Source organism: Coffea eugenioides, chromosome 10 (genome assembly GCF_003713205.1).
Source record: "Coffea eugenioides isolate CCC68of chromosome 10, Ceug_1.0, whole genome shotgun sequence".
Taxonomy (NCBI): Eukaryota; Viridiplantae; Streptophyta; class Magnoliopsida; order Gentianales; family Rubiaceae; genus Coffea; species Coffea eugenioides.
Genome location: NC_040044.1, coordinates 32080522 through 32102996, shown reverse-complemented (window position 1 = coordinate 32102996; position 22475 = coordinate 32080522). Strand labels below are relative to the sequence as shown.

Here is a 22475-nt window from a genome sequence, read left to right as displayed (position 1 = left end):
ATAGCTGGGGAGTTTATTCAACAAACAACAAATTCAAACAGAGGAGAGAAATGGAGACCACCAACAAGAGGCACGATAAAGATAAATTCTGATGCCGCATTCTCACAAAACATGGAGAGAACAGGCATAGGTGTCGTGGCCAGAAATGCAGAAGGAGAGCTGATGAAAGCATGGGCAAGAGCTGAACTCAAACATAGCGAGCCACAGGTGGAGGAAGCAGTAGCAATCAGGATGGGAATGCAAATGGCCTGGAAAGTTAACTGGAAGACAGTAGAGTTCCAATCGGACTGCAAAGAGGTGGTGGACATGATTAACAAGGAAGATGAGCAGCAAACCAGGATAGCTATCATCCTTGAGGACACTGCAAATATGATATGTTTGTTTGAACAATGTACTTTCTCTTTTGTTCATAGAACTGGGAATGGCTGTGCATATAGCTTAGCAAAGTTTGCAGTAAAAGTAGCAGCCATGAATGCTTATACAAGAATTCATCAAGAAATTCCAAACTTTTCCCTAATTTTAAGGTAATTGGGATCCTCTATGTCATTACTTGATGTCAAACTCAGTGTCAATCCCACCGATCACGCGAGGGTAAAAGAAATTTAAATAAACAGCACATGACAAGTTAAATAAACAGGATTTCTGACATAAATATAGAATTGACATTGAGTTGCTACTGAAATGGTGACAATTGGAAAGAAGTTCAGCTGAAGGGACCGTGGATCTGGAATTAAAGAACATCCCGGATTGTTCACTATTCAAAATATGTCAACGAGGCAGAAGTGGCATAAGTTCGGAACGCAAGGCCCGGAAAACGGCATATATAACATATTTGTCACAAAAATTTTCAATTAGTTTCAATTGGAATTATGCTTGTGGTTTTCTCTTAATGAAGTATTTCGATTCCAAATGATTTCGTCCATTATTCATTGCTAGATGCTACAATTTGTTTGATATGCATTGAGCTCAGCAACACTTTCAAGCATTTTTTTTTTTGAACATTTGTTGCTTGGGTTTTATAAATTCTACTGCACCTACGGTAACATACTATATTCAGGACTGTAATAAGGATTTAAATGTAATTCAAGACTAAATTTTACAAATCTCACAAAATTAAAAGAGAAAAAAGCTGTATTCTTTGATGAAAAAAAATGAAACATGAAAAGAAAAAAGAAAAGGCTGAGGTAGAGAAAAAGAGAATAAAAAGAGGGATGGCAATGTCACAATGAGACTTTGCCTATGGATTATTCCTGCGCCCAATTAAGCCTATTTTAGTCTGGATAATAGTAAGTTAAAAGAAGATAAGTTTAGACGGCATAAAAAAAATGTTGAAGACCTGAAGTTTGAGAGAAAGGTATGTTGACAAAGAAAAAAAAATGTTACCACCTGGCATATTTCACTTCAGACAAGAAAAGGTCACCAAATGATTGACATATTCATTAAACTTGATTGCCAAATCATCCACAATAATTTAAAATTGTGCCATTATAAAATGGCATAAATTTCCAGGCGAAGTCTTTGGGTAAATTACTCATAATCCCTCTATGCTTTGCATAATATGCATGGTATCATATGACTTCCCTAAAATTTCAAATATTCACATAACCTCTTATATAAATAACCTAAAAGTTTTATATAAAATGGAACATGAACGAAAAATTTTCTCCAATTCTGGTGGTTGATCTAGATGCACTCTAAAATGCATGCTATGAAATTATAGTATTCACTTATTATCCTATAATTCTTTATAATTATCCATATAACTCTCCTATAGTTTTGCATCAATCTACATACTCTCTTTATGATTTTGTACAACCCTTATTGAATTAAGTGTTTGAATAAAGGCAATACTAACATTTAAACTTGCAATGTTACGGAAACTATTTCCTCGTCAAATTTTTGTTTTACATAAAACTACATGATTGTTATGTGATTTTTTTCAAAATCTTAGAAGAGTCATATAATATTATGCAAAAGTACAAGAAGACCATGAGTACCTGCATAAATTCGCTACTTCACTAATGGGAAAGCAGTGATGGAGCCACATGGAAGCAAGTGGGGTTAATTGACCCCACTTAAATTTAAAAAAATTAATTTTTAGGTTTAGAAAATTTAGAAATTTTAAATTTGTATCTTATTTGACCACACTAAATTTTAATAGATTCTCTTTTTTATATACATTGATTCCCAAACAATTGAAAATTCATCATGTTATCATCACAAGAATTTTGAATTTATTTCAAGTTATTTATGGACGTTATTTCAAGAATAAATTCTTCCAAAGCTTCCAAAAACAAGAAATGAGCTTTCTTAAGTGGAGTGGAAAAATCGATTCTTTCAAACTTCAAAGTTTCCAAAAACAAGAAATTTTCAAGTGGATGCTAAATTTTTTTTTTTATAATACAAAATTAAATTATTGTGAATTTTATCTAGGTTTAGAAAATCAAGTTGATGGTAGCTTGCAAACATTCAAAAGAAAAAAAATCAAGAGCTTCAATTACTTACATTGACAAGCATGTATTTAACAAAATTGATAATGAATTGATTTTACAATGTTTTCGGAAGATGAGTGCTCATAGTGTACAATTATAAATATTTTACAGGTCTATTATTTCTAGTGCATGTTTAACTTGCCATTAGAGCATTAATGTAAACCAAATTGTGCTTGACGATTTCCAATATTCTATTAATGAAACTTGCTTTTATAAAAAAAATAATATGTATGTAATATTAGTAGCTTTTACTTCTTTATTTTTATATTCTATTTTTTCTTTAAAATGTACTGCCAAAAAATTTTGGATTTTTCTCCAAAAATTTTTATAATTTTCGTGAACATATTTTTCATTCATTTTTTACATCACATATGTCAAATCGTTACAATATATTTTTCTACAAAGACTCTAAAAGATAACAATCCAAATAGGCTCTAAAGTTAAGTGTACTAAAATTTGATCCCACTTACTATGAGGTATTGGCTCCACCCTTAGGGGAAGCCACGTATGGTAATTGTCAAAAAAGAGTACTTACGAGCATAGTTATTAAATCCAGCCCGGAAAGGAACACGGCGAAAGAGATGGGTCAACGGGTTACTGTTTAAACTAGTGGATGAGCGGTCCAACCGGTAGGTCACAAAATATACTTAAATACTATGTCTCGTAATTTTTAATATGGTTGAAACTATAATAAATTATGTCATAGTAAATGCTCAATTAGTTCAATTTATTATAAAATTATTAATTCTTATAAGAATTAACGAAACCTAAATTTAATTAATAATCCACCAAACTTCAAGTATAAAATTTTATCTAAGTGTAATTATCCAGTTTATCTCCGAATTTTAAGTGCAAAAGGTTATTAAAAATGATATTTGCCTTTAAAATGAATTGTGTAATATGTTATTTTTTAAATCCATTTCATAGCTTATAAAATTTGAAGAATAATAAAATTTTATTAAAAGATTCCAAACGAATTTTGTTTTGAAGAAATAAAATAAAAATAAAAATTTAATATATGATATAAGAAGGACCAAACAAGTACAAAATGGGTTGTTGGTCCAGTGGTGATTGAACTTTACTTTTATATGTAAGGCCTCAAGTTCAGCCGAATTGACTGGTTGAACCACCTGTCCGTTGACAAGTCAACGGATTTATTGCTCAAACAATCCAATTAGCAACTCAGTCCGGTTTCATGGCCGATTCACCGGATTGACCGGTTGAACCGTCAGGTTAGATTGGGTTTAATAATGATGCTTACGAGTACTTATCTTATTGCAACTGTAGAACTGATCGCAACTACAGCTACTTCAATTAGTGACAAGCTTAGACAATCCTAAACAACTGAGAAGATTCATTCGGTCGGCAACCGTTTGCATGTATTTGGAAGTATATGGATTTGCCGAGTATCTATCCGCATGTTTACGTGCATTCGTGAATTCTTAGTTCCTGTATAAGCTTATCTTACATTCCATATTTCCACATGTGTGTCAGCATTTGGTAACTGAAGAAAAAGCCAAAGAACTCCTGACTCTCTTGTTCAAACATCTTTGCCTCTTTAGCACTCATGGCAGGAGCAACCAATGGTAATGCACAAAAGAGGTACGAGTTATAATTTAAAAAATCCTAGTAAAAGTATCCTAGTCCAGCAATGAGATCCGCCAACCTATATAAATAGGTAGATGGCATGTGAAAAAGGGAACTCAACTTGGAATACAACTTTCAATTCAACTTAATTTGGCAACTCAACATACCGAAGAAGCCAATTGTCTTGTAAAATTTTCTCTCATGTTTAGTGGAGAGAGAGAGAGAGGGAGAGAGTAGTGTGCCAAACTTATCTTGTACTACAATCTCTTCATTAATAAAAGAAGAAGTTTTCTTCAGAACTTTTCTTACTTTGCATCTGAGTATGCTTAGAGGTAGGAAACGAAATTAAACTGTACTGCAAAAATCTGAAACGATCCTTAAAGGAAGTCATCCTAGTGGTTGGAGATCACAACGCTCAAGTAAGAAATTCTCCGGGAGGTAGGTGGAGTTTTGTCAAAAATCAGATTTAGCTATGGAAGCGTGTTGGACCCTTTTCTTTTGTTAATAAGAAATTGTTACCTTAGATATGGTATGCACTATATTCTCTTGAAAAATTTAATGGAAGATATTTCAAACCTGTTTGGTACCGTATCAATAAATATTACACATCCTGATACACTTTAGAAATAAAAATATTTTTTACATCAAGAATGATAAATATGAATATCTTGTTAGTCAATCCAAACTTAAAATTTTGACTTAAATTTGGGCATCAAAATGATGAATCAATATAGGATTTATATACCTATAGAATAACCTATAAAGACTATAAAGTTGAATACTTTGCAGCATATATTGATAGTGGATCAAGAACATGTTTATGTAAATCTACATGTTTCCCACCACAATATCATGAAAGCTTACCTGATTGAACAGGTATTGATATTTCTAATAACCCTATTACTTTAAATTTTGGAATAGCTAAACCTCAAATTGCTGAGTATCTATTCGCATGTTTACGTGCATTCGTGAATTCTTAGTTCCTATATAAGCTTATCTTACATTCCATATTTCCACATGTGTGTCAGCATTCGGTAATTGAAGAAAAAGCCAAAGAACTCCTGACTCTCTTGTTCAAACATCTTTGCCTCTTTAGCACTCATGGCAGGAGCAACCAATGGTAATGCACAAAAGAGGTACGAGTTATAATTTAAAGAATCCTAGTAAAAGATTGTGGAGACCATTCTTTTCGTTGTAACTTTTTTTTCCTTTTAATGGCAGACATGCAGTTGTTACAGGTGCAAACAAAGGAATAGGATTTGAAATCTGCAGGCAATTGGCTTCTCAAGGGATCATTGTACTGTTGACTGCTAGAGATAAGAAGAGGGGAGTTGATGCTGTGGAGAAGCTCAAAGAGTCTAATGACTTTTCTGATCAGGATTTGCTCTTTCATCAGCTTGATGTGGAAGACTCTTCCAGTGTGGCCTCCCTAGCTGAATTTGTCAAGACTCAGTTTGGGAGGCTTGATATCTTGGTATTGTTAGAAAATTATAAATTGAGTTATTTTTTTATATTGTTTACTTAATTTAGCTTCTAGTAATTGTTAATCTTGTAGTTCTTTTGGTTTTGTCATTTAACAGTTTCCAATCTTTGAGTGTTACGTTATAACGATCCTACGATAAATTAAATAAAAGTACAAACATTAGATTGCTGTCACCTTTATCTTTTTTATTTTTTTAAATTTTTTTTGAATGGTGTCAGTGAACAATGCAGGGATTGGTGGATCCCTTGTAGATACTGATGCTCTAAAAGCTGCAATGGCAGCAGCTGGAGGGGTAAGTTTGTTGGGCTGCAATACACCTGCAACTGCAAGACAAAAATATATGCAATTTCTTGAATAATCTACTAGCAATCAAGTGAGATTCTTAATGGCCAGGAGTGTTTAAAATTCACATAATTAGTGTAGGTAATCCGACTAAAACAAGTGTTAAAGTTACTTGCTACAAAACTCCTATTTTAAATCGATTAAAATCTCTTACATTTCAAGTTTGCCAAGCACCAATATTATCACATTCCTCTAAAGTTATAATTAAAAGGGGTTGATAATGGTATATAAATACGTTCTCATGCTTGCTTTCGTAGCTTCTTGAGATGCTGCTATCGCAAGTAAATTGAAGTGTTCAGTGCCTATCAATTCATACACATGTGCTATTATATATGTCTTAATGGGCTCACAGGTAAATCAAAAAGTTTCGACATTATTATTAACGCAAAAATATATTTATGCTCTACTTTGTTAGGTTCATGGACAAATTTGTTGTCCCATATGGGTTCGATAGACGAAAAAAATTTGGTGTTTAGTTCATAGATAAGGACCCATGACCTAAGGTTGAGTTTCAACTCATGTCAGACTTTTTCAATGCACTCTCCTAGGTTTGTTCCCCTAATATCTTAGACTTTTGTATATGGGTTTTCATCGTTTTTAATTGAGTAAGGGTATTTATTTATTTTTTTACTTCTTTTAATTTTTTTTTGGGAGGGCGATAGGGGCTGTATCTGGATTGTGTTGACCATAATAAAATTAATTCTGTATATTAGACTTGGATGTTTATTGCCTTCTTGCGTATATTTGCTATCACCTGCACAGGTTGGAGGAACTCACATTAACTGGAAAGCTATATCCACTCAAACATACGAGTTAACTCTAGAATGCGTGGAAACAAACTACTATGGTACAAGAAGAATGGTTGAAGCCCTTTTGCCTCTTCTCCAGCTATCCCAATCACCAAGAATTGTAAACGTTTCCTCAACCATGGGGAAATTAAAGGTACATGAACTCATTTTTTCTGTCTTTGAACTTGGCAAATAATTTTCTTTTTTTTTTTTTTTTACTTCCTGATCATTTCAGTATAAGAACATAGTTGCTTGTACATATCACTGTATTTAAGATGATTTGCAATGAATGGGCCAGCGGAATATTAAGTGATGGTGAAAACCTTACGGAAGACAGAGTGGATGAGGTGGTTAATGAGTTTTTGTAAAGGATGTCAAAGCTGGTTCTCAGGAAGCCAAAGGCTGGCCTATAGCTTATTCTGTTTCGAAAGCAGCAATTATAGCATATACGAGAATTCTAGCTAAGAAGTTGCCTAATTTCAAGGTGAATTGTGTTTGTCCTGGCTCCACCAGTACAGATTTGAACTACCATACTGGCAAACAGACCCCAGCAGAAAGCGCTGAAAGCCCTGTTATGCTAGCTCTGCTGCCTGATGATGATCCTTCTGGCTTGTTCTTTCTCCGCAAGAAAGTAAACGTCTTTCGAATGAAACTGCATCTTTGACAGACAGTTTTTGAAGTCCAAGATCATGTTGCAGCCCACTGTGTGTGTGTGTGTTTTTTTTTTTGGGTAATTGTACCATCCGAATTTCATGGATGATGGCTATTAATTGCTAAATAAAGATTGAGTAAATCTTATATACACTGACAGTTTGTATGCTCTCATACTAAAGATTTTCATAAAGATTTCCTTTAGATGCTTCTTGTATATTTGCTTGTGCTCATATGCTGGCCTGGTCTCTGCACAATATTTTTCTTCCCTTCCTTTTGCACATCATCCCAGGAAGTTTTGTATGGTCAAGCTATAACTAATGAAATCCCTGTGAATTTTTACATTTCTCAATCATTTTTTACTTCATATACATCAAATCGGTACAGTATATATATATATTTAATAAAAACCTCATAAAATAGCAATCCATTCAGGCTCCTCATATTACTCAAGATAGGTAGGCCTACCAAAATGAAATGTTTACTAGGTCATGTTGCAGGGTAGCAATATTCCTCTTCTAATCACAGATAATCGCCAGAGGCTGAACTGCTAAAGTATTCATACTTTTAAATAAGCTCATATACATTAAATCACTATAATACATTTTTTTTTGGGTAAAAACTTCATAAATAGGAATTCAAACAGGCTCAATATTACTCAAGATAGGTAAGCTTACGAAAATGAAATGTTTACTCGGTCATGTTACAGGGTAATATTATTCTTCTGCTGATCGTTGATAATCGCCAGAGGCTGATGTTGAATTCAAAGCCAAGCCTCAATTATTGACTTTGAAATAGTCAAAATTGTTGAATTATTTGGCACAATTACAATCCCACATCGGTGGGTTTATGAATTGGAGAAGGTTTCAAGAGCTATAAATAAGGTCTCTACCTTCTCAATTCAATCACACCAAGCAAGAACTTCATAACTTGTTTTCTTCTCTCTTTGTAATATTTCTTCTAGTGAAATATTAAGTTGTCGGTAGTGTCCGAGAACGTAGGCAAATTAGCCGAATCTCGTTAAATTCTGGTATTCTATTTTATTGTCTATTTAATAGCTATATTTGTTGGTATATTTGTAGTGAGTTATTGTGTAATTAATTGCATATATAGGTGATTCTGTCTAGAAATTTGGTACTTAAACAGGCCAGTGTGTCTCACCAAATATTTCCTGAAAATTACCATTTTGTAATTTTAGGTACAATAATTTACTCGTTATACCTTAATTTGGTAGAGTTTTCGCAACAATTGGTATCAGAACTCAAGGTTTCTTAGTATGCTCTGTGGTTGCAGCATAGTCTAATCTTTCACATCAGAAAAGATTTCTTGGGCTATTGTTATTCTATATTTAGGAGCTACTAAGTATAATTTGTAGAGATGGCTGAAAGTAAATCTTCATCTACAATGCAAGCATCGACAAGCTCGTCATCGTCTATTATGGCGAGAAATGCTATGATGAATGCAAAATTAAATGTGGAGACATTTGATGGTACCGGTCATTTCGGTATGTGGTAAAATGAGATTCTAGACGCGCTCTTTAATCAAGATCTAGACATTGCCATCGAAGAAGAGAAACCAGAAGAGATTGAAGAGAAGGAATGGAGGACGTTAAATCGTTTAGCGTGTGGTACAATTCGATCGTGTCTTTTAAGAGAACAGAAATATGTGTTCTCAAAAGAAACTTCTGCAAATAAATTGTGGACAGGATTGGAGGAGAAGTTCTTGAAGAAAAATTGTCAAAACAGGCTCAATATGAAGAAGCGTTTATTTCGTTTCACTTATGTTCTTGGCACAACTCTAAGTGATCACATCACTAATTTCAATCAGTTAATTACTGATCTGATGAATTTAGATGTGACATTTGAAGACGAAGATTTGGCTATCATGTTATTGGGATCTCTTCCTGAGGAGTTTGACCATCTTGAAACAACTCTACTCCATGGAAAAGCTGAGGTGTCCCTCAGTAAAGTTAGTTCTGCCCTGTACAGCTATAAGCTCAGAAGAAAAGACAAGCAAAGTAGCAAAGATGGAGCAGCAGAAACTCTGTTAACTAGAGGACTCTCACAAAATCAGAGAAAGGGGACGAGAGCTAGATCCAAGTCGAGAGTCAAACTAAGCAAAGATGAGTGTGCCTTTTGCAGAGAGAAAGGGCACTAGAAGAAGAACTGCCCAAAACTGAAGGGTAGACCTGACAAGAAAAAAACTATTGCGGATTCAAATGTAGCTGAGTGCATTGATCAAGACTCAGACTTTTCATTAGCTGTCATGCCTATTGGTCATTCTAGTACATGGCTATTGGACTCAGGTTGTAGTCATCATATGACGTCCAATAGAGAATGGTTCTTTGATTTCAAGGAACAAAAAGGTGGAGTCGTCTACACGGCAGATGAGACCACATTAGCAACAAATGGGGTTGGTTCAATTCGGCTGAGGAATCAGGATGGATCAATTAGGATTCTAACTGATGTCCGATATGTGCCAGAATTAAAAAAGAACCTCATTTCTGTGGGAGTACTAGAATCAATGGGTTACAAGGTATCGGCATACAATGGAGTGATGAAAATCATTTCAGGTGCATTGGTGCTGGTGAAAGGAATCCAAAAAAATAATAATTTGTATTACTATCAAGGTAATGCAGTTGTTGGAGTAGCGGCAGTGGCTTCCAGTGATGATCGAGAATTAAAAGTAACCAGATTATGGCATATACGCTTAGGGCATGCCGGAGAAAAATTCTTGAATCTTCTTATGAATCAAGGACTGTTGAAAGAAGCCAGTGTTTGCAAGTTAGATTTTTTCGAGCATTGTGTCAAAGGGAAGCAGACAAGGGTAAAATTTGGCATTGCAATTCACGATACCAAGGGTATTTTGGATTATGTGCACTCTGATGTATGGGGACCTTCCAAAACAACTTCTCTGGGAGGCAAAAATTATTTTGTTACCTTTGTCGATGACTTCTCTCGAAGAGTATGGGTGTATACAATGAAGGCGAAAAGTGAAGTACTGGAAATTTTCATCAAGTGAAAAAAGATGTGGAAACTCAAACAGAAAGAAAGATTAAAAGCCTTCGAACAGACAACGGAGGTGAATACACTAGTGATCCGTTCATGAAAATCTGTGAAAATGAAGGCATTGTTCGGCACTTCATAGTCAGAGATACACCACAGCAGAACGGGGAAGCAGAGCGTATGAACCGGACATTGGTGGAGAAAGTTCGGTGTATGTTGTCCAATGCTGGGTTGGGCAGACAATTTTGGGCTGAGACTTTAGCATATGCAAATCACCTCGTTAATCGCTTACTATCAACTGCTATTGGCGGCAAAACGTCATTAGAGAAATGGTCGGGAAAACCTGCTACAGATTATAAATAATTTTTGTTAGTACTCCACTTGCTCCTCATTTCAAGCTCAGTGCATCGTTATCTCCAAAGAATGATGCAGAACGAGAATATATGGCAAATGTACCATATGCAAATGCGGTGGGTAACTTGATGTATGCTATGGTATGTACAAGACTCGACATTTCACAAGCAGTTGGAGTTGTGAGCAGGTACATGCATGATCTTGGTAAGGAGAATTGACAGGCTGTGAAATGGATTTTACGGTACATTTTGAACACTGTAGATGTTGGATTAGTATTTGAGCGGGATGAGAAGATTGGTCAAGGCGCAGTTGGATATTGTGATTCCGACTACGCAGGTGATCAAGATACACGTCGATCAACGACTGGGTATGTGTTTACTCTTGCTAAGGCACTAGTCAGTTGGAGGTCTACCTTACAATCAATGGTTGCTTTGTCTACTACAGAGGCGGAGTATATGCCAGTTATGGAGGCTGTTAAGGAAGCAATTTGGCATCATGGGTTGCTTGATGAATTGGGAATCAGACAGAAGTCTTTCAAAGTTCATTGTGATAGTCAGAGTGATATTCATTTAGCAAAGAACCAGGTTTATCATGCAAGGACGAAGCATATCGACGTACGGTATCATTTTGTGAGGAAGATTTTGGAAGATAGTAGATACTACTTCAAAAGATTCAAACCAAGGAGAATCCTGCTGATATGCTTACGAAGGTTGTGACAACTATCAAATGCCAACATTGTTTGAATTTGATAAATATTGTGCACAACTTGAAGATTGGCTCTTGACAACGCATTTGAAGTCACCACCGAATTTTGATGGAGAAGATTTGTATTTTTGGTGGGATTAGAAATTATGCCAAGGTGAAGATTTGTTGAATTCAAAGCCAAGCCTCAATTATTGATTTTGAAATAGCCAAAATTGTTGAATTATTTGGCACAATTACAATCCCAGATTGATGGATTTATGAATTGGAGAAGGTTTTGAGAGTTATAAATAAGCTCTCTACCTTCTCAATTCAATCACACCAAGCAAGAGCTTCATAACTTGTTTTCTTCTCTCTTTGTAATATATCTTCTAGTGAAATATTAAGTTGTCGGTAGTGTCCGGGGACGTAGGCAAATTAGCCGAATCTCGTTAAATTCTGGTGTTCTATTTTATTGTCTATTTAGTAGTTATATTTGTTGGTATATTTGTAGTGAGTTATTGTGCAATTAATTGCATATATAGACGATTCTGTCTAGAAAATTGGTATTTAAGCAGGCCAGTGTGCCTCACCAAATATTTCTTGGGAATTACCATTTTACAATTTTAGGTACAATAATTTACTCGTTATACCTTAATTTGGTAGAGCTTCCGCAACAGCTGAAGTATTCATACTTTTTAAAGAATTTGTCAATTGTCACCCTGGTTTATCTGGTATCGAAACATGATGCACGGCAGCAAAAATTAGACTTAGATTGATTAAAAAGTGAAAATCAAATTTGATTTTACGGTTGGTAATTTACCCACCTCAACATCTTTGGACACGCCTGACTCTCAACAAGTCAAATGCAAAATCAACTGTATTTCGTTGTATATTACTTTTTCTAATACTGAGCCGCTTGGTAAAAGTTTATCAATATTTATCACTATCACAATCATTAACTGGTTAATGGTAATATATATATATATATATATATATATTGTTAAAACTCAATAGTGTTGGTAACTAAAACTTAGGTATGGGTTTTACATTTTTTTTCTTTTTTTTCTACTCATACTTCTTGTAAATTTTTTATCACACTCTCTCAATTTATTCTAGTATTTTGTAACCCGTTTTTTTTCTTATTTGTAACTAAAAATATGAGTTTCATGGGTGAATAAACAGTAACTTCCTACTAAAAAGTAGTTAATCATAAAATTGAGCCTATCACACCCATTAATTCATTCCGATTCACCGAACGATAGGTGTCTTTATCATTAATTTTGAAACTCATTCCTTAGTATTAAATACTTTTTTTTGTACAAGGTTGATTTTTTTTTTTTTTTAGTTGGTCGTTGGTCAAAACAATAAGAAGCGTCCAATGTAAACCTTCAAATCAACGATGAAGTTATGCGTTTGAGAGATGTATACTATTTCAAAGAAACCTATTAAAACTTACATCAAATCAGTGTTTTTTTGTTTTGGTTGTTTATGGTCTTCAGAGGCATATCTGCTGAGGCTATATATTATTACGTCATATATACTCTCAATACCGTCGAAAAGAGCAATTAAATTTGTGTTTAATGCTAAGGGATTGTTTAAAAGAAAAAACAAAAACAATAAAACACCAAACACAATCCACATTTTTAATATACCATAGATATGTAAAAGAAATCACTTTTTTTTTTTGATAAAAGAAAATTTCTGAAAATTGTCCGGCACGATTTGAGTATAACCTCCGTAATGGCAGATTAAACATACGCTAGAAATTATAGATATGTAATTTAATAAATATAATAGTTTTGAGAAATTATCTAACATATCTGAAAAATATAAGAAATTTTGTAATGGTCTTCTAAGACATAAATCATTGTAACTCTCTTCTATACATCTTGCAATCGCTTGATTACTAATCAACGTTTTCAATCTCCAATAATGATGGCGAGATATGTCACAATAGATTCAAGATTCAAAAAAATTCAGATCTGATAACCAAATTTGAAATAAATTTAGATTTAACCATTAAATAAGGAGAAAAGAAAATCTCCATAGGTGCGTCTAGGAGAATAGAAAATTGTCACTAGGAATCTCTAGAAGAAACAGAAAACTCTCTCTAAGAAAACTTAGGATAGATTTCATTAGAAAAATGAAACAAACAAAATTCAAGGGAGGGAAGGCCTTTAAAAAGGGGAAAAACAGTAGAGAGAAACTACGTTTGTTAAATCCTTGGAATAAGATTGTGTACAAATCTTCTACTTTTGTGAATTCAACAGTCATACTTCTTAGAAGTACAACAAATTCCATGCATTTGACGCATGAGAATGCGTAACATCTTTCTCTTACGGACCAATCGTATGCATAATTGTTATAGTCCCTTTATCCTTGGATGACAACTGCTTCTGTATCTTCTTCCCTCATTTCGCATTGGATTCGAAATGAAGGTTGATGTATCAGCAGAATTGTCAAGACTTGTTCAAATTTGTTACACATTTCAACCTTACAATGTATTTCATAATTTTTCAAAGTAACAAGTGTCCCGCTATTTTTAAAGTTAAATTCTTATTTATTATTCAAATCATTTCATTCAAACAAATTTGCACTAATGGCAGAAAATAAATCAAACAAATATGGTACAGATACATATAGATCTGAAATCAATAGATATAACAAATCTAAAAAAAAAAATGATATAAGTAAAAATAAAATTGATGCTATTATATATGCCTTTGCTTTGCTTTGTATACCTTCAATTTCCAAAAAATTTGCCACTGATTGAATCATTATCCCTTACTTTCTTCTGGGATGGAAACTCCATCCTGTTGTCAAACTCTTTTCGGCTAGCCCATGCACCGTATCTTAATCAGTTAATGGGCTTTTGTTCATTGGACTCTTATTAATTGCAGGGCCTTTTTATCTAAATCAATCTGTTTTCTAGCCCAACAGAGTTTTCTAGCCCAACAGAGATATCTTGGCGTTCGTGTCTCAAACATGTTTGGTCCATAAACTGACTCAAATGACAAAAAATGTAATCTGTTATTCCGGGCTTGATTGAACCAGAAATTTATCTTCCCTCATAATTTGCTAATTCTGTCACATTTTCCCCGGCACCCGCAAGCTTTTCCATTAAAACTAAGGAGAAAAGTGGTGAATTGTGAAATAACAATTGGGTCTGTATTTCGATTGAAATTTTGTTTAAAAAAAATATTAAAAAAATTTATTGCATCAGAAACACGTTTTTCAATCGCTTTTTTGTCTCACATATGTTATATTTTAAAAAGTGTCATTCTAAATATTTTTTTTTTCAAATAATCCTCAATCTAAACCGACCCATATTTTTGTTTTAAGTAATCAAAAAAAGCTAGCTTCATATTGTCCCTTTTTCATGTCTGCAATTTTATCTCCCTCTCGTTTATGGAGTCACAATCTTTTTTTTTTTTTTTTTATTTTGTTATATTACGAACTTACCACATAGCTCATTTTATGTATTTAATTTTTGCTCAAGAAAAGAAAATTCATGCTTATATATACACATACATGCATATGAACATACATACAAATAGCATTCTTTCTCGTTCACAAGATTCATTAGACTTTTGTATATTCCAATTTCCCAATGTGTTTCCTTATTGAATGATTACTCTTCTCAAACATGCTAACAAAATTCGCAACGATTAACACGTGAGTTTGAGGCAATTGGTATGTAGGTTGTTAATACTAACGGGAGGTCGCAAGTTTGACCTTTGCACGTGACGCTTTGAAAATTTCTAGACAGGGCCTTCACCCTCGAGTAAGAGTCGGACTGCCGACGCTTCTTAAATCGAATCTGAATTAGTCTCATTGAAGGTGGGAATATCAAGTGCTCAAAGCAAAAAAAAAAAAAAAATCACAATGAGTTAGCCACATGGGAAGTACATTAGTTATAGTGTTATACTAACTAACCAAATCCTCATTATGGTGAATTATTCTCTGCCAAGCAGTTACTCATTAGCCACAATTGCAACCTAAATTTGGAAGTTCATCAGTTAAATTAGCTGACATCAGGACATGCACAGATATGTGGTCTACTAGTATTTATTTCTCTATCAAATGAGTGCAATTTTACTTTTCCAACGAACTATTTCTGATTGATGGATTGAAGGGCACGTTACACTATTAGTTTCAACACTTCTTTAAAGTTGAATAGAGGCAACAAAAAAAAAAGGGCTATAATCTGATCAATCCGTCTTCCAACCCCACTTCATACACTATTTTCGGTCTTTTTCAACACTTTTGCATGGCATCTTCAACGCACATGCCTAACTAAAATCGTTGTATCCCTTCATCTACTGCAGAGGTCCTCTTACGATATCTCATCAGCCTGCTCACCAGTCATCAGTCCATGCATGATTTACACACACAGACACACACACAGTGTGACAGAAAATGGATTGTATCCCTTCATCTACAGAAGAGGTCCTCTTACGATATCTCTCATCTGCCTGCTCACCAGTCAGTCCGTGCATGATTTACACGCACACACACAGTGTGAGAGAAAATGGAGACAGAGGGACCAGTTGTTTAATTTTCTGAGATAAGTACTTTTTGTCGTTCCGTGTTCAGCGCTAGAAAATGTGTGGGTGGATGACATTCATGTAATCATGATTGGGAAGTTTTTTCTTTTTTTAATGTCTTTTCTTGTTTTTTCTAAGCGTGAGTTTTCTTGACTAATTGATCAAAGGATTCTCAAAATCTGCACGTCACTAAGTAGGGGAAATGGGGAAAGAGGAAAATCGTCAAATTTTATTTATTATTATTTTTTTTAACAAATGATACCAATTTTATATATATTAACATTTGAAATTACAAGAGTTAATTACAAAACGTCAAATTTTATTACATACCTAAAAGTATGTTGAGATTATTTCACCAAAAACAAGTGGCTTATGGTGCAATAGTTGACATTATAGATTTTTCTAATTCCTAGACCCGGTTCTAAACTTGCAATCTAGTCCACCGATGACCTAACAGCACTAGCATCTCTATTTATTGTATTTTTACTTTTCTTAATACTTCAAGATTTTGTGACATTCTTTCACAGGTACAACTTTTTAATTCTGTGCTTAATACAGACCATGGAACTGGAGGAGGATAAAATTTTTAATCAAATTCTATTTTCACGGTTGGTTCTTTTTTTTTTTTTTTTTGAGGGGGAGAGGGGCGAGGCCTGGGTACATTAGGACACTGGATCTGCTGCTATTTGGGATTGTACGTGGAAAAGTAAGGCGAGTTGGCTGTCGGTGATTAAGTTAGTAGTTAGTTCATTAATCATGACATTTCTGTCCAATTGCCCCATTCACGTCATAGAAATGAGGGCAAATTAATATGTCGGCTCAGTGGTCAAGGAAAGGCTATTAGAATCATTCCGGCGTTGATCCTGATTAGGGAAGAGCTTTTAGAATCATCCTGACAACATAGAAACAAGAACAAAGTAATATCGGTTCAGTGGTCAAGGAAACTCAATTAGAATCATCCCGTCGTCAGATTTAGGATTTGAATCTTGTGTCTAGCAGTTTTTAGGAGTGGGAAGAATGTGAAGAAGGATGGGAGGGTTAAAAAAAAAATCGAGGGCAAAGTATTTTTTGTATAATTTGGCAAATCAAGGGAAAAAAAATTATAAACTAATATTACCAGCTGCTGCAAATCAATATTGAACTAGGCTATTTCAGACTGTAAACAGATGATAAACATCTTTTGAAATGTTTAATTGAAACTGTCAACATGTTGCTGTCTTTTGGACTTGAATTCTGTCCGAGTTCATTCTTCGGCTTAAATTTCGGTCCCGGTTTCGTACTCCAACAAGGCAACCACAGTTCGAGGTTTATTATCAGGAGCCTATCTTTCGTCTCAAACATGATTCATCAGAAACAGAAACAAACGCATTGATTGGATCTGTCTTTTTGTTGAGGAAAAGAGAAAGGATCTTATGACATGAAAATTATTGATCATAATTGAAAGGCTAGCGTGTGTGTGTCTCTCTAGATTTGTACATTCTTTCGGTTTTCTAGGTTGTATTTTCTGTCTTTTTTTAGCAAGAAAATTGTTTTCTCATATTCTATTATTGGGTGTTAACTTAATTCTTGATACAAAAACATGTGTGCTTTCCATTCTTAAATTTGGACGGTTAAGAATTCAAATTTGGACTTCAATCACTAAGCCATACTGTAAATTTGGTTCAAATTGAAATCCACAAGTTCAAAATTTGTAAGTGGAAGCAAATATTGACGAAATAAGTATACACAGATAAACCCTTTCGGATGTTACCTATAAATTTCTGCCTTGCCAGCAAAATTATTCAAGAAGCAAATTGTGTTGGATCTTGATCTTTCTTGATTATACTTTGGATTTTTTTCTTCTTCAAAAAAATTCGCTCACTTGGTTTCACAAGATTTTTTTCACCTAACATCGGCTGCTTTATGTACCAAATGGGGAATAGTTGGAGCTATATTTTAATTCACCTACAAGATTTGGAGATTCATAGTTCACAAAATTTGAACTTTTGGACATTTCAACAAATGGTGGAGTGGACTAATGGAAGCAACAAGCAGAAATGAAGGACATCAGCACCAAGCTCTTACTGTGAACTGGCAAGTTTGGAAAGCTAGGAATGAGAAAATTTTTAACAACAGATGCCGTCATCTTTTTGATATAGTACAAAAAGCTCATCTAGAATGGCTAGAGTACACTGAAGTGCAAAGTAGAGATAAGCGAGTGAGCAGTCAGGAAACAACAGCAAGAGCTGAAGAGGGGCCGTATGACATTGCAGACAGCAACATGATGATAATTGTACTGGAGGTGAGCCAGCAAAAGGAAGAGAAACCTTTAGGCATTGGCACAGTGGCTAAACAAGACAACCACGTGCATGCTGCATGGGCCATAAAGGACAGAAGCAGAGGAGACAAATTACTGGATTATGCTGCTGCACTCAAATTAACACTGTGCAAAATTAGAGATAAGCCTTGGCCAGATGTTAAGCTGTTAGTTTCATCTACTCAGTTGCTGCGAGTGTTGAGAACGAACAAGACACCAGATATCAGACTTTTTGCTCAACTGGAGGACATTCACATGCTTAAAGCTTTGTTTATGAACTGCTCATTTAGCTTGGTAGGCAACCAGTGTAATCAACTAGGCAGAAGAATTAGCGAGTATGCTATTTCATTAGTGCAAGATGAGGAATATCTAAGTCCTCAGTATCAAACGACACTATTGTAAAGCTCCTTATGGGCTGTTGCTCAAGTTTGTATAGCTTGATTTGAAATCAATATATTTTCTAACGTTTCCGTAAAAAAAAGAAGAAAGACATTTCGCCAGCTTTAACGTAGTTAGTCCTATTTGAACCAACTCCACTTTGCACTTCTGAACTTGTAACCGTTTTTTTTTACATCTTAAATTTTGATTTTTGACAATTTACATTTTAAACTCTCAATTTTGGATATCTTGAATCCTAAATTTTCAAGTTTGTCCCATTTAAATCCAATTAATAACAATATTAGTAAAAGTAACGGAATATAGGACTATACAAAGTAATGACAATACATTGAAAGTGGTCAAAAGAACCAAGGGACGGCAACTAGAACACCAATTTTTTTTTTTTTTTTTTGGGTATCTGGTCCAAGTTGTCCCATTTATAACAAATATTGTAAGCAAGATTAACAAGATAAAAAATAGTGCATATTAATAATGACATATCATTTTGTTCTTTTTGCTATCTCTTTACTCCTTTTGACTACTCTTAGCACGTGGTCATTGATTTGTGTGATCCTTTACACCATTAATTTTGCTAACATTGTTATTGATTCAATTTACATAAGATAAATTTGAGAGTTTAGGAGGTAAAGTGTCTAAGTTGAAAATTATAATTATAGTATAAACTGAAAGAGTTTTTCTAACGGATATCTATTGGGCACCCGTTAAACTGAAAGGGTTTTTCTAACGTTCCTTATTCCTAGTTTGGTCTACAAAAAGTCAGAAAGTTATACAGACTATTTAAGTTTCATTTTTTTTCGATATTTTTAGCACCGAAGCCAATAACTCTCATATTTCCTCGGATTAAGCACCAACTATCACTTCTGTCCTTTTAAGAGCAAGTCCATTGAAGCCTAATTACACCAATTCTTAATTCAGGCTCCAGATTATGTGTTACTAATCCCATGGATATATTGATTGCATTGACATTCATACTTACAACCTATATTTTGAAACATTTGGTGATGTGTGGAGAAAATCACATCTACTACAATTCATGTGACTCATTTTACAGTTTACACTTCCAGAACATAGCTCTTTTTTGTTTTTTTTTTTTGTTTTTGTTTTTGATAGATTAACTCTAATTCTCATTTCCAAATTCCTGTAGTACACAAGTTGGATGCGGAAAAGAATAATATTACCATCCCACTCAATATTAATTGCTACCTCTCTTGCAAATTGACTTAAAACACTGTGTAACCTCATTTGCACCACCTTTTGAAGTTTACACTCAGGAGTTTATTTAAGAAGCATTTTGGCATCTTCCATCGGATTCCCGATATCAGATTCATCAGCTACCGACTCCTGTAATGCCTTATTGCAGCTTCTTATTTGAGTAGTATAGGACGTTTATCAATTTCAAAAGAATACTTCCTGATTAGATTTTCATATCATTATATACTTTGATTTACATCTTTCTGTATCTTATTGGACGTTTATATTTTTTTCATCATTCATATTTCTATAGCCCTGTTCAGTTGAAAATTTGGATAAAATTTTGTCAGCAAATGCCTCGAGCAGAAGGTCGTCTGTCAAATTTCAAAGAGCAGACCCTAGTTAGTCTCTGCATTTTTCTAATGCTGTTAGGAAAATTAGGAAGGCCATGCAAAATGTGAAGTTGACATTCTAGTCAAAGGACAAGATCAGTAAGTAAGACCCCATCAAGAAAATACTCATGAACAAAATTAAACTAATGGTCACAGATTTTCTTCTGTTTTGGGGGGAGAAGGGTGGTCAGAGAAGGGGTAGCATTCTTCTCTAAAAGGGTCATCAAAAGTTAGGCATCCAAAGAAAAAAATTCTCAAGATTGTGGTTTCATTCCAGCAAACGAGCAGCAAAAGATTATCCCTACGACTTGTTACATGAATAGAGCTAAAACAAAAAAAGGTGCTGTTTCCACTGTTTTCTTAGTCCTTTCCGGAGTTGCATCAGCTAAAAAACAAGTCTGAGCACTTAAATTATGAGAACTCAAATCAAATTGATCCAATCACAAATGATCACACAACCAACTCAAAACTTACAACTATTTCTAAGCTTTTATTAGGGATTACGGTGTGATCCTAGTGTTATGGATTTACCAATGATTAAATCAATTAATGACCGCTAAAGTTAGAAGGGAGATATTGAGCTATATAAAGGATTGTGAGGTTTCCCCATTCAGAGCATAAGGAAAGAACCCCTACATTGTAAGGCAAATATGGGGCAAGGGTCCGAAATGGCCTCTCTCTTTACCACTCTTCTAGTGGTACTAGTGTCCCTTAACTTGCCAGCCCAAACCTACTGTGCCTGTGGAAAAGAAGGAGAAACCACAGCAAACAAGGATTGCTTACCTTCTCCACTACCTATTCCTCCACATCATTACAAGTCTTCACCACCGAAACCTTATTTGTACAAGTCTCCTCCACCACCATCTCCTGTTCACAAGTATCCTCCTCCACCTAAGAGTCCGTACAAGTCTTCTCCACCGAAACCTTACTTGTACAAGTCTCCTCCACCACCAGCACCTGTTCACAAGTCTCCACCACCGAAACCTTATTTATACAAGTCTCCTCCACCACCACCTCCTGTTCACAAGTCTCCACCTCCACCCAAGAGTCCACACAAGTCTCCGCCACCGAAACCTTACTTGTACAAGTCTCCTCCACCACCACCTCCTATTCACAAGTCTCCATCTCCACCTAAGAGTCCGTACAAGTCTCCACCACCAAAACCTTATTTATACAAGTCTCCTCCACCACCACCCCCTGTTTATAAGTCTCCAGCTCCACCCAAGAGTCCACACAAGTCTCCGCCACCGAAACCTTATTTACACAAGTCTCCTCCACCACCACCTCCTGTTCACAAATCCCCACCTTCACCTAAGAGTCCATACAAGCACAATTCTCCACCACCACCTTCACCTAACAGACCCTACAAAAACAAGTCTCCTCCACCACCACCACATAATATACCCTACAAGTACAAGTCACCCCCACCACCAGTGTACAAATCACCACCATCAACGCCTCCCATCTATGAGTCTCCACCACCACCACCGAAGAGTCCCTATGTTTACAAGTCCCCACCACCACCACCACCAATGAAACCCTACAAGTACACCTCCCCACCACCACCAAAGAGTCCCTACACGTACACTTCTCCCCCTCCTCCTCATCACTACTGATCGATATCCCATTAAGGTGTTATAAAAGGTGAACCGACTAGACAAAAATCCCACATTACATTTCTCTTAAACTTCTTTCATTGCCGAGGACAAATCAGAATGGGTTTTTCTTCTTCATTATGCTATATTTTGGCAATTAAGCTTTACACCAAAAAAAAAAAAAAGGCTTTAACTATTAACATCTAGTTATTTTTCTTGCTACAGTATGTCTCATGCATGCATTGACAATACTTCCTGTATCTTTGCAGGTAAGGATTTGTTGAAAAATAAAACAAGTATGGGCTAACTGCAATGTCCACGCAAAGATAATGAAAGCAACAAAACATGAGAAACGACAATGAACACAAAGGGACATGTTGAATTCTCACTATAGATCTTCATGTTTTGAGATAACAGAAGTTGGTGACTGCGTGAAAGTGGCCCATGTTAGTATGTAGCTAATTAGTACGTGTAACAGAGCAATCTTAGTAGGTGTTTAAGTTTTTATGTTGTGTGTCTTATGGTTCTTGATCTCTTGCAAATGCTGGGATTATCGATTGGCACCTAATGAAATATCAAAAGTCTCTCTAAATCATGTTCCGCGTTGCTACAGTGATTATTTTGGCAATGATTTGCTTGATCTGCATGCTCTTGCCGCTGCATGCATGA

At 35.0% G+C, this 22475-nt stretch overlaps 1 protein-coding gene and 1 pseudogene across 1 annotated transcript; both read left to right on the top strand.

The window, feature by feature from the left end:
* The first annotated feature begins 111 nt into the window (after positions 1-111).
* LOC113750682 lies at positions 112-7356 on the top strand (annotated as a pseudogene).
* A 13523-nt stretch (positions 7357-20879) lies between these two features.
* On the top strand, positions 20880-21827 carry LOC113750681 (extensin-1-like). The gene has a single exon (XM_027294634.1). It carries the CDS (start codon positions 20880-20882, stop codon positions 21825-21827), a length of 948 nt encoding a protein of 315 aa, XP_027150435.1.
* The last annotated feature ends 648 nt before the right edge of the window (positions 21828-22475 follow it).

What these genes read in the sequence shown, in the direction of transcription:
- LOC113750681 (XM_027294634.1), top strand. Translation starts at nt 20,880, where the DNA reads ATGGCCTCTCTCTTTACCACTCTTCTAGTGGTACTAGTGTCCCTTAAC.